General features: G+C 39.5%; 1 protein-coding gene across 2 annotated transcripts in view; it reads right to left on the bottom strand.

Annotated features, from left to right (window-relative positions):
- Positions 1-13411, bottom strand: part of ADAMTS12 (ADAM metallopeptidase with thrombospondin type 1 motif 12) — a 364317-nt gene that overhangs the window by 133442 nt on the left and 217464 nt on the right. For both annotated transcript variants that reach the window (XM_032135811.1, XM_032135809.2), the window contains exons 6-7: positions 10323-10447; positions 6584-6733 (exon numbers count right to left, since the gene is read on the bottom strand). In XM_032135811.1, coding sequence (XP_031991702.1) covers positions 6584-6733; positions 10323-10447 — 275 coding nt within the window. The remainder of the gene's footprint in view (positions 1-6583; positions 6734-10322; positions 10448-13411) is intronic.

Raw genomic sequence — 13411 nt, forward strand, 5'->3', positions numbered from 1 at the left:
TTTTTATAGGTTTGGGGGGTACATGTGCAGGTTTTTTACATAGCTATATTGCATAACACTGAGGTTTGGGCTTCTAGTGTACCCATCACCCAAATGGTGAACGTTGTACCCAGTAGGTAACTTTTCAACTCATTCTCCTCCCACTCCCCCCAGCTTTTGGAGTCCCCAGGGTCTATAATTTCCCTCTGTATGTCTATACATACTCATTGTTTAGCTCCCACTTGTAAGTGAGAATATGAAGTATTTGGTTTTCTAAGTTATTTCACTTAGGATAATGGTCTCCAACTCCATTTATGTTGCTGCGCAAGACATGATTTTGTTCTTTTTTATGGCTGTGTAGTATTCCATGGTCTATATATACCACAGTTACATTATCCAATCATCTGTTGGTTGATTCCTTGACTTTACTATTGTGAATAGTGCTGCAATAAACATATGAGTGCAGGTATCTTTTTTACACAATAATTTCTCTTCCTTTGGGTACCTAACCAGTAGTGAGATTGCTGGGTCAAATGATAGCTCTAGTTTTAGCTCTTGAGAAACCTCCATACTGTTTCCCATAGAGTTTGTGCTAATTTATATTTCCAACCACAATGGTGTATAAGCATTTTCTTTTCTCCACATCCTTGCCAATAGCTGTCATTTTTTGATTTTGTAATAATACTCATTCTGATTGGTGTGAGATAAGTACCTCACTGTGGTTTTAATTTGCATTTCTGATAATTAGTGATGTTGAGGATTTTTTATATGTTTATTGGCCACTTTTGTGTCTTCTTTTGAAAAATGTCTGTTCTTATCCTATTCCTATTTTTTAATGGAGTTTTTTCTCTTGTTTAGTTGTTTGAATTCCTAATAGATTCTGGATATTAGTCCTTTGTCAGATGTATAGTTTACATATATTTTCTCCACTCTGTAGGTTGTCTGTTTACTCCATTGATTATTTCTTTTGCTGTGTAGAAGCTTTTTTGTTTAATTAAATCCCATTTGGCTATTTTTTGTTTTGTTGCATTTGCTTTTGAGGTCTTAGCCATAAATTCTTTGCCTGGACCAAAACTCCAAAAGAGTTTCTCCTAGGTTTTCTTCTAGGATTTTTGTAGTTTCAGGACTTCCATTTAAGTCTTTGATCAATCTTGAGTTAATTTTTGTATGTAGTGAGAGATAGGGGTCCAGTTTCTTTCTTCTGCGTGTGGCTATCCAATTTTGCCAGCACCATTTATTAAACATGGTGTCCTTTCCCCATTGTATATTTCTGTCAACTTAGTCAAAGATCAGTTCTCTCATTGCATATGGGGTCCCCCACTTATACAATGATGTTACTTGCAAATAGGGATAGTTTTGTTTCTTTCTTTCCCATATGTATGCTTTTTATTTCCTTTCCTTATCTTACTGTACTGGCTGCAACTGTTAGTATTATGTTGAATAAGAAGTGGTGAGAATGGACATCCTTGTCTTGTTGTTGATCTTAGGGGAAACATATTCAGTGATTCAGCATTAAGTATAATATTAGGTTTAAATTTTTTGTAGATGTTCTTTATCAAGTTGAGGAAATTTCAATTTCTGAGTGTTTTTTATAATGAATGGATATCAAATTTTGTCAAATGTTTTATCTACTAAAATTAATATTAATATAATCATGTGGTTTCTCTTGTTTAGCCTGTTACAATGGTGGATTATGCTGATTTTCAAATATTGAGCCAGACTTGTATCCCTGAAATAAATCCCACTTGGTCATTGTGTCTAATTCTTTTTTTCTTATATTGCTGAATTCTATTTGCTAATATTTTGTTAATTTTTTTACATCTATATTCATGAAGGATATTGTTCTTTAGTTTTCTCTTTTGCATTGTCTTTGTCTGAAATTAGTGCCAGGGTAATACCAGCTTCATAAAATGAATTAGAAAGTTTTCCCTTCTCATCCACTTTATTTGGTTTATGATTCTCGGTTGTTGACAGGTCTTTTCTTTTAATATTGAAAAATATTGCACCACTTCTTTGGGCTTCTGTTGTTTCTGATGAGAAATCCACTGTCACTCAAATAGTTTCCCTCCTATAGATGGGGTATCATTTCTCTCTTGCTGCTTTCAAGATTTTCCTTTCTCTTTAGATTTCAGAAGTTTAATTATGATAGGCCTGGGCATGGATTTTCTTTGGGTTTAACCTGGTTGAGTTTCTCTCAGCTTCTTAAATATGTGGGTTTATGTCTCATCCAATTTGCAGAATTTTCAGCCATTTGTTCTTTGAGCACTTTTTCAATGCCATTGTCTTATTCCTCTCTTTCTGAGGCTCCAATGACATGAACATACGATCTTTTGTTGCATTCTCATGGGTCTCTGAAGCTCTGTTCAATTTCTTTTAGTCTCTTTCTCTTTTGTTTACACAGATTACATAATTTCTATTGTTCTATTTTCTAGGTCATTAATTCTTTCCTCTGTCTCATCCATTCTACTGTTGAGCCCTAGTGTTCACTGAGCTTTTTATTTACATTCTTGCATTTTTCAGTTCTACATGTTTGACTCTTCTTCATGTCTTTCATTTCTTAGCTGACACATTATTTTTTCATTTGTTTAAAGGTTGTTGGTAATTGCTCATTGAAGCTTTTTTCACCATGGCTGCTTTGAAATATTTGTCAGCTAATTCTAAAATCTGTCATCTCTTGACATTCTTTTTTTTCATTCAGTTTGAGATATTCCGGTTCTTGGTATAATGAGTGATTTACATTGAAACCTGGAGGTTTTTATATTATGTTATGGATCTTATTTAAATCTTCACTTTTAGCTTGCTTTTCTGACACTACTCTGGAGGGGAAGGGAGTGGGGCCACTGTTTCATTACTGCCAAGCCTCTATAGATACCTGAGTTGTCAAAGGGATGGCTCCTTGTTACTGTTTAGGGGTGGATGAAATTTCTGGCTCCCCATGTAATCTGTCCTGACACCACAGGGGTGGGGCTAAGGGAGCCCTCATTACTGGCCTGTAGGGATCAAAGTCTTAGTCCCTAACTGGTCTTTTTGACACTACCCAAGTAGTGGTGTTTGATGCTTTGTTATAGCTTCACACAGATGCAAGTCTAGGCTTCCCACTCAGACTGTGCTAGCATAGAGCCACAGTTTTACAGTTTTTTCTTTCCTTTGCTGTTCACCTGGAGTAGAAGAATTACTGTCTAAAATTTTCTGTCTTGTTAGACTGTCCCTTTCCTACTTCTTTGGATAGAGAGAACAGGCGTAAGTGGGTGATTTTGTGTGTGTGTGTGTGTGTGTGTGTGTGTGTGTTGTGTGTGTGTGTGTGTGTGTGTGTGTGTGTGTATTTCCAGGTTGTTGCCATCATCAGTTCCAAGTCTGGCATATAAGAGAGGAAAGAAAGGCCAGGGAATTCACCACCATGTCACTCTTCAGGTTCTGTGGTCCTCAGCCTGTCTTCCTTCTCTCCGTCTTTCAGTCTTCCTATGTTTGTTTTCGATATAGTGTTCAGTGTTTTTCATCATACTTAGTAGAAGGCATATGGAAAAGTATGTATATTCTATCTTCCATGACTTATAACTTTTTAAGGGGCAGCATTTAATGCCCCCGAGTAAGCTATTGGTAACAGATGCTACTGGTACCTGTTCATAGACTCACCACTAGCTGCCTTCCAGCTGCTAGTATATGCATCTCTTTACCTGGGATTTCTCCAGAGCCAAATTAGACTGCTCTGCTGAAAGTACCAAGGAATTATTAATAACAGCCTCTGGGAACAGCCTCTAACCAACAACTTAAGGGTGTTGGTATATAAAACAGCGCAGTTCTTCTCACCTTGGGTAGGGTAACTCTGAAACGTGTGTTGTATATCGTTCTCGGAGTTTGTCCATGGGATTAAGGTTCAACTGCTCAGAGTGGAAGCTGAGATAATGAACTGTTTATTGTCTACCTTCCCTGTTCTGTTTTACACCCTACTTCCCTACTGGTATTTCCTTTACCTTCCACATAAATTAATTGCTCTCAAATCCTTGTCTCGGGGTTGACTTTTTTTTTAAGTTTTATTTATTTATTTTATTTTATTTTATTTTATTTTATTTTATTTTATTTTACTTTAAGTTCTGGGATACATGTGCAGAATGTGTAGGTTTGTTACATAGGTATACATGTGCCATGGTGGTTTGCTGCACCCATCAACTCATCATCTAGGTTTTAAGCCTAGATTATGCATTAGGTATGTCCGAATGCTATCCCCCCTCTTTCCCCTGAACCCCGAAAGGCTTCAGTGTGTGATGTTCCCCTCCCTGTGTTCATGTGTTCTCACTGTTCAACTCCCACTTATGAGTGGGAATATGAGGTATTTGGTTTTCTGTTCCTGTGTTAGTTTGCTGAGAATAATGGCTTTCTGAATAAACTCAAAGACGGTTCTCTAGTTCTGCCTTCAGTGTTCTTTAATTCTTTTACTTAGAAACTTGATATTTAGTTAAAGAGGTTTTTTTTAGGAGCTAGATCCTCACTTTTTTCCTGCATAATTTGAATTAGAACAATAATAACAACAAAAGTAGAGGATAAAGAAACCTTATAGTAGTTTTATTTCCACAATGCATCAGATAGTTCTGAATGAGTGTTCAGTTTAACCTTACTACAATATCAAAGTGATTCAGGTAGTGACTCAGTTCTAGTCTGTTAAATAATCCACCACTCCCAATAACTACTAAACATCTACCACTATTTGTTTTTAAGTATTCAGGGAAATTGTGCCCAAGTAACGTTACCATGAGGTTCTTAACTTTATTAGAGAAAATTTGAAATCTGAAAGGAGGATCATACTTGCCCTTAGCTTTGTTTACTTAGGTGGCCTTCCTTACAGAGGTCATGTGTCCATGCCCAGGAAGTTAAGTCAATGATTGCCTCAAAAACTGGGCAACATTGCTTTTGAAGGACATGTTTAACATATTTACTGTTACAAGATCATGTCGAAATTGAGGATAGAAAGAACCCATCCTTGGAACACAAAAAGTGAGGATTCGAGAATGTTTTTATCAAGCCAAGTCTTTTCCACTCCTCTTTGGTTTGAGTATACCATTGTTGGGATGGCTTGAGTGATAACTTCTCAGTTTGACCAAGTTACAGTCACCTAGCATTGTTTGGCCAGCAGGTACTGTTGACAACAATGTCTTGACTGAAGGCCACAGGGGCCATGTCCTTCCACATATCAGAACTGGGGACTCCTGTCTGTTTGCGCATAACAATAACTTAACATTTTGCCAGGTTTTATTATCGACATGCCAACAACTATGGCCTAGCCTTATCAAGATGGCCAGCTCCCCTGTATCCCTAATTATTATTTAATGAAAGCAAGTCACTTAGCTTCTCTATCTCTGAATTTTTGACAACTAAGGATACTGGAATGTATCACATTTATAACCAAGGCTTTTTTGGTGAGAATCCAATAAATCACCTTAGATATTGCCTAGTTCAACCTACTCATTTTATAGATGAGGAAACAGGTATAGAGTGGTGAAGGGAATTATCTAAGGTCATAATATTGGTCAATAGAAAAGTCAGAACAACAATTCTCTTTCTCCAGTTCTCAAGGCAATGCTCTGGCTTTATAATGTAGGTAAAATTGTTTTAGAAAGTCCAAATGTTATATTGGAAAAATGGTGAGCAAGCCAAAACTGGAGAGGCCAGGCCTGGAATAATTCAGTCTCCAGTGTTTTTTCCAATCTTGCCTCTTTTCTAGTTGTGCACTAAGAATATTCCCCAGCATTTTTCCTTCTTCAAAGGGAGGAGATCCAGGCTGGTGAATACATGACAGGCAGGGGATATAATTCAGCTGTTCATGTGCCTCACCACCCAGTTTCCTATTAGTATGATGCTCTCTTATTTGTGGTTAGCAAATATAACAGCAAATAAAGTTAAAAATAAGCTAAGATCTTTCCTCCATGGAAACCTCTGATATCTGGTGAATTCAGAATCTCATTATATCTTCACTCAAGCCTTCTGAAACCTGCCTTCAAGGAATTCACCTAATCAAATTCACACACTTTTGTGAACAACTTAGACATCCAGTTAACTGGTGTTCACATTATAGTCTTTCCAAATTTACAGCAGTTTTCCATTTTTTAATTTATTCCATGTCCTCCTTTAATAAACATAAGTAAAATGGGACTAACAGTACTATCTATTTCAAAAGGTTGTTAAGCAGGTTCAATGATGCAATAAAAAGCACAATGGCACAAAGTACGGTGCAAAAATGTTAGGTTTCGTGGCTTTTTAGTGATATTAACATTATCATTTCATAAGAACTAACCAAGGGTTATTCCTCAATTAAACAACTGAGTTCAAGCTTATCTCTGTCCTTCCTCCATTCTAATCCAGAGAACTGGAGTGACCCGTTTGGTTCTGTGATGTGTGTGAGTATACATGGTCTGGGCAGTGGAGACATTGGAGCCTATGAGGTGTGTTACTATCCCCACTTTACAGATGAAAGCAGAGGTTGAGGAGGGTGAGTCACAAGCTACAGTATAGTCTGAGTTTCCTGACCCCCAATTTGAGGTGTGTTCCATTCTCTCTGCTGATATTGACACATGAATATGGCGAGCAGACCTCCCTATCATTGGCCCTTTACCTGTGTCCTAGCTCATGGGCAATTGTGAAAGCCAGAGGGAGTCCCGAATCTTCATTGATGTTACAACTGCGGTGAGGCTGACACATTCCTGAAAGGTGAGACAGGCCCAGGGTCTCGCAGGGGCGATTGAAACCAGCACAGATGTCCTTTCTGAAAGCAGAGAATAGAGAAGCTCAGGCGCCCAAAGGAACATCTGGAAAAACCTCCTGGAAAAAAATCTGGGTATAAACTCACATTCAGTATGGTCTGTAAAGTATGCTTGGCATTTTTTAAAAAGTCTACATGAATGTAGGCAGCAATTTTGAATTCATTGAGATGATTCTGATTTTACCTTTTGATTACTGAATTTCACCAACATAGAATGTGGGAAAATGTAGCAAATGTGTTATTTTGAGCTTATTTTGCTCTGGATCTTGGGAGGTCAAATTACATGATTTGGCCAACAAAAGACTTTATTGAAAACTCAAGTTAATTTGAACTTTTAAATAGGGAAGGAACAATCAGCAGGGACTGGAGTTTTTCAAATATGAAAATCCTTTTTAGTCTTTCTGAGGTCTGTGTTCGAAACTCATCTAAGAACTTCCTTTTCCCATTCATGAAAAAGATAGTTGGTCCCATCAACCTATCCAGAGATCTAATACTTGTCTATCCAGCCCCATTCCACTAACAATATTGCATATATGAGAGAATGCATGCCTGCGTGTGCATGTACACCTAGAATCTCAGAAAATACTAATTATGGTTTTTAAATGAAAAAACATGCTCCCATAAACTGGTAGAGATTATTTCAATCACGGACAAGAGTTTTTAAAGAGTCATTAACTAGTCACTAGGTTTTCTTTAGCACAACAGGAGATCTTTGCCAAGAGTGACTAGCAGCAATGGCCACCATGTTGTGCGCTCTAGTTAATTGAACACCAGCAGCTAACGGGGTTTGTGTGGGCACCATTTCTAGCAACAAATGGTCTCCTGCTTTTTGCATCCGTTGGGCCATGGAAAAGATCCAGACTTTGAGAACCCATGTGAAGCTTCATTCTCCAGGTGGCAATGGCTGGGGTAATAGGACAGGAGAAAGCAGGCCCAGTCTCAGCACATGCACCACAAACTCAAATCCGCACTCTCACTAGCAGCAGCAGTTACTGGGGGTTCAGTACTGGAGAGCGAGATTATACAGCCCAGTCATTTACATAACTTCTAGGTCTGTAAGAGAACTAAGCACTTTTCTACCCCTGCTGCAGAATGCACTTGTTATTATTTCATTCAAAAAGTCCAGGTCTGTGTGAAGCTGCTGGAAAAAGATGAATGGTGCTCATTGCTGATCCCCTGACTTTCTCATTTTGATATGGCAGGAGGTCAGGCACATTAAATACTGATTATAAGTGCCTCTGAAGTGTCCAGCACTAAAGAAAAAAGCGGCTAACAAAAGAATTATAGGAATATCGTTCTTACAGGCAAGCAGCTTAAGCTCTACTTCTACCATGCACTGGGGCCACTATGTAACAGAAAATATGCCTTGGCTTGCAGCAGCCACTAGTTGCACATGTGGAACCCACATTGGGTGTGTTCCATGCCAAATCCTCCATCTACTGAATGCTGTTCTGTAGAGAACTCTGTTAACGTGGATCTCAGGATAGTCTCTCAGAGGCAAAGCTCAGTCTCATACCTCCCTCCCTTCGTGATCCTACCTATCTTTTCAGGCAAGTGGTTTTCAATGAGCGTGGGTGATTTTGCTCTTCACCCCCTCCTAAGGGACATTTGGCAATGTCTGGAGACAGTTTCAGCTGTCAGAGCTTGGAGGAGAGTGCTACTGACATCTCATGGGTAGAGGCCCGATATGCTGCTAAATATCTTACAATGCACAAGATAGGCCCAACAACAAAGAATCATCAGCCCCAAATGTCAATAGTCCTGAGGGTGGGAAATACTGCTATAGAACTTGAAATGCTCTCCACTGTCTAGGAGCTGTTGAGGTTCAACACACTTTTATGCAAACAGACCCCTGTCCTAAAGAAGGAAAGTGACTAGAAGAAAAAAAGGAGAGCAGATCCTTCGTATTCATATTGGGTAATAGCCAAGGGTATGGCTGTTGGGATCAAACTACCCGGACTTCAGTCCCAATTGTACCCTTTAACAGCAATGAGATTTTGGGCAAGAGTCATAACCAAGGCTCAGTTTCCCTATATGTAAAATATGAATGATTAATAGTAGCCAACTACCAGTGTTCTTGTGGGAAGTAAATGGAACAATGGCTGTTCTAATAGACATAGCACAGTGCCTGGCCCATATCAAACATTTCACACATGTAAACTATCATTAACTCACTCATTTCTTCAGGTGAGAATGACAGAAGCATCTGATTCTGCTCTCAGGGGAAGGAAAGACTTTCTGAGACACAACTTAGTGGGCAATGTCATTCCCTGACTCTGGGGTTCTTCCCTACAGAAGTTTCTGTCTGACTGAAGCCTTCACCTGGCCTCTTGACAAGGTCCTTGGTGTCCCCAGGCTGTCTGCTAGCTCCCCAGAGTCCCCGTGCTTACATTCCACACCCATGCTATTTTTCAGGGGAGCTACTGATCAACCCAAGGTGTCTTAGAACCGAATGAACCTACTGTTACAGGCTTATGTCAAAAACTTCCTGTGGGATACATTCACATTTAACCAGCGTTTTAATACCTTCACTCAAAAGAGTGATTCTGATGACTGGAGTTTTGGATCAGGGCAAGGTAGACATTTGGATAGAGTGGGGGCTGATTATCCTTCCTTGTAGGGATTCTATGCATTGAGATGATCTTATCACAGGGACAGATCACAGGGCCAAAATGTTCATGGGCAGCCTATCGTCCAAAGGGACAGTGCACACCAAGGGCCTTTCAGTGCTCGAGGTTCTCTGTGGTTGAAGGGCAGGGCCAAGAGGCCTCCTTTACTATACATCCCTGGATTTCTGGACAAATAGGCATAGGGAGCCCAAGAAGAATTTACTTTACCCCATTCTAATATAAGCCCTTCTTTCATCTAGATTAAAATAGTGCCTAGTATAGAGTAGGTGCTCAATAAATATTTATTGCATCAATGAGCAAACATAGCCTTCAAAGAGCAAGAGTTGATCAAGAAAGTTCGTTGGATTTTTACAGCTATGAGTCCTGGAAGGTTTGGTGGTTCATATTAGCACTATAGGCTCTATCTGTGATTAGAACAAAATGATATTTTCATGGGAGTAGAAGGGAGAAAGGTGTAACCAAACCAGTCTGCCTACTCAGTGGGGACCTGCTCCCCATATCCTATCCTCAACATCAAACAGTTAAAAGGTGTACAGATTTCTGTAAAGATATTTCATGTTTCTACATTGGAGAAAAATAAAATAGCAAAGGATTGGAAATCCCACTGGTTAAAAGTAACAAGAATCTTTAATGAGGCTCTGCAAACAAGCTTCCTGCTTGTTTATAGATTTACATGAAGAAACCAGTTTTAAAAAGGAAATCATCAGTGGGATAGGAAAGAGGTCTGCATTTTGCCAGCAGATGCAGTTTATTAACAAGGAGAGCTTTATTGTATTAGCAAGTTTGTTAAGCTGTTTCCTCTACTGATAGGGAAGTCAGGAGTTGACCAGATCAAAGACACTGTCTTTCCAAGAGCAGCAAAGAATAGTGAGAATGTCATGGGTTTGAATACCTGGTAAGCCTTTCACCTGCCAGCCCTCCCTGCTTTACTGCCCCTGGGTTCCATGTAGTCTCTGGTGTACCTGGTGAGAAGGACAGCCACGTCATGATGAACAGGATTGAGGTCACTCTTGGGATTGATACTCTTCTGCCACTTGCAGAAGCTAGACAGTGTCTTCTCTGCATGATGAACTATTTTCAGTCCTTGCTGGAGAAGGAAGAGGAAGAGATTAGCATGGGTGAGCTCACTGTGGTCAGGGACCATTGCATTAGGCATTCGTCTCCAGAGGCGTCCAAGTGAGATGAATTCAGGGTGAGTGCATCAGACATTTGGCAGTCATGTGGCAGAGGCCAACTGACTCCTCTTGACTAATCTTCTGCCTTAAACACTCCCACTCTAATGACCTCCACTAGAAGAACCTGAAGGGGAAAACTCCAAGACAGAAATTAAGACTGGGACAAGCAGCCCTTGGAGAAAAATTTAAAATATGTTAGCAATAACCAAAAGCTATTTGAAGGTCTATTTCTGTGTCTCTCTGCATCCTAAGCCAATGCAATATCGAAGAGGCATTTTTATTTCTAATGCAAAATAAGCAGATTTTCAACAAACGTTTTTTCTTCTCATGAGACATCCTGCAAGGCTAGGGTTGTGCTGGATATTTTCTAACACTTGAAGTTTATCTTGGTTTGACACCCATGGGTGAAGGACAGTGGATGACATAATCTCTCCAGGCTGCTGACCAGTTAGGAGAATTGGTCACCTGACAGCAAGTAGGATGCTGTAGCAGATGCCCCCAGCTTGCAGCTTCAAGGGCTTCTGAGGCCTATGCCAGCCCTGTGGCATCCGCTTGACTGGTAGCTACTACTGGGGCTAGGAGGGGAGGGATTACTCCAAATTACCTGGATGAACACTTGTTGAATGGGGAGAAGAAGAAAGAGATAATCAGCTCTTTAAGGGCTCTGTTTTAAGTTGAATTTCTAAAGGGGAAATTACTTTCCCTTGCCTCATTTCTTTGGGGCCTCCACATAGAGCCATTCCTGGTACAGGATGGATTCCACCAGGAGGATGACTAACCTCCACTGGCTCACTCTCATCTGAGCCTTGCTCTGGGCTCAGTCCAAGAACTTCAGGACAGTCTCTGCATCAAATTATGAGCTTGCTTCTCTACCATTCTGTATTTTGCTGAGGCCCACACCCAAATCATAAAAGGCCTAAGGGGCTTCAGTTATGTGTTAGAGGCATTTTTAGGTATCCTCATCATAAGTAACTATTAAAGACCAGTCTACTTTTGTGAAAACACCGAAAGGTGGCTTATCATGTGTTAAAAGTCACTGAGCTGCTCAGCATAAAGAATTTAGATGGAATAAACTGACTTCATTATTTAATAATCTTCATTGTTACATCATCCAGCAGAATGACATTTGGTAGAGGAATTCTGGCGGACAAACTGGGAAAGAGGGAGTCAGCCTCCAATTCAACCAGCCAAGCTGCTGCTAGATTAACAGCCCTCCCTAGATGGGAGCAAACGTGCCCACCCATGACAAAAAAAACTGGTCAGGTGGCATGAATCAGGAATAAACGGAAGGGAAAAGAGAAAAGGAAAGAAAAAAAGGAGGAAGGAAGGAAAGGGTGGAGAGAAAGGAAGGAAACATTTCTTGATCATTTACTATGTGCCAGATGCTTTTACATATGCTGTGTCTTTTAATTGCGTCTACTCAGTATTATTTGTAAAGAAGGCATTATCATTTTTATTTTATAATAAGGGAAATTAAATCTCAGAGAAGTGAAGAACTAGATCAAGTTCACTTAGCTCAGATATTGAGTCAAAGAATATAAGAGGCTGGGCGCGGTGGCTCAAGCCTGTAATCCCAGCACTTTGGGAGGCCGAGGCGGGCAGATCACGAGGTCAGGAGATTGAGACCATCCTGGCTAACATGGTGAAACCCTGTCTCTACTAAAAATACAAAAAATTAGCCGGACGTGGTGGCGGGCGCCTGTAATCCCAGCTACTCGGGAGGCTGAAGCAGGAGAATGGCGTGAACCCAGGAGGCGGAGCTTGCAGTGAGCCGAAATCGTGCCACTGCACTCCAGCCTGGGGGACAGAGAAAGACTCCGTCTCAAAAAAAAAAAAAAAAAAAAAAAAAAAAAAAGAATATAAGAAAGGTTTCTAGATAAAACTTGGAGTTGCAGTTGGTCACCAACCTCACTGGGGAGGTGCCTCAGTTCCAGCTCCTTCAGACAGGAAGGCATGTTATCACATAAAACATCAACTATGATCGGATATTTTTCTGGTCTGTTTTTAACCTTACATTTCTTTGTTATGTTTTGGGAGAGGTCTCTTAGAGAACACTCATTAATTTAACATTACCATTTACAATTACCAATAGTATTACCACTTATAATTGTTATAAAAAGTGAAATACTTAGGTATAAATTAACAAAACATATACAGGATCTGTATCCTGAAAATTATAAAATCCTGCTTAAAGAAGTCTAAGACCTAAGTCAATACAGAAACATACTGTGTTAATGGATTTGAAGATTCAACATAGTAAAGACATGATCTATTCTCCCAAGCTATGAATGTATAGCTTTATTGCAATTCCTATCAAAATCTCAGCAACTCTGTTGTAGACACACACAAGCTCATTCTAAAATTTATATCAAATTTATTTAAAAAGTTCTAGGCCTTGGATTAGCTAAAGCAATTCTGAAAAAAGAAAAATAAAGTGGAATGTATCACTTTACCTCATATTAAGGCTTACTATACAGCTATAATAGTCAAGACAGTGTGCTATAGGTGCAGGGATAGTCACATAGATCAATGAAACAGACAGGGAACCCCAAAAGTGACCCACCTAGATATGCCCAACTGATTTTTGACAAAGGTAAAAAAGCAATTCACTGAAGGAAAGATAGCCTTTTCAATAAATTATGCTGGATAGCAAGAAAACAAATAATCCAATTGAAAAATGGGCAAAGGACCCAAATAGGTATTTCTCAATGGAAGACATACAAATGGCCAACAGATATACATATAAAAAGTCAACATCACTTATCATCAAGGAAATGCAAATTAAAACTATAATATGATACCATCTCATACCTGTTAAAATGGCTACTATCAAAAAGATGAAAGATAAGATTTGGAGAGGTTGTGGAGGAAAGGAA

Source organism: Hylobates moloch, unplaced genomic scaffold (genome assembly GCF_009828535.3).
Source record: "Hylobates moloch isolate HMO894 unplaced genomic scaffold, HMol_V3 SCAFFOLD_17, whole genome shotgun sequence".
NCBI classification, from domain to species: Eukaryota; Metazoa; Chordata; class Mammalia; order Primates; family Hylobatidae; genus Hylobates; species Hylobates moloch.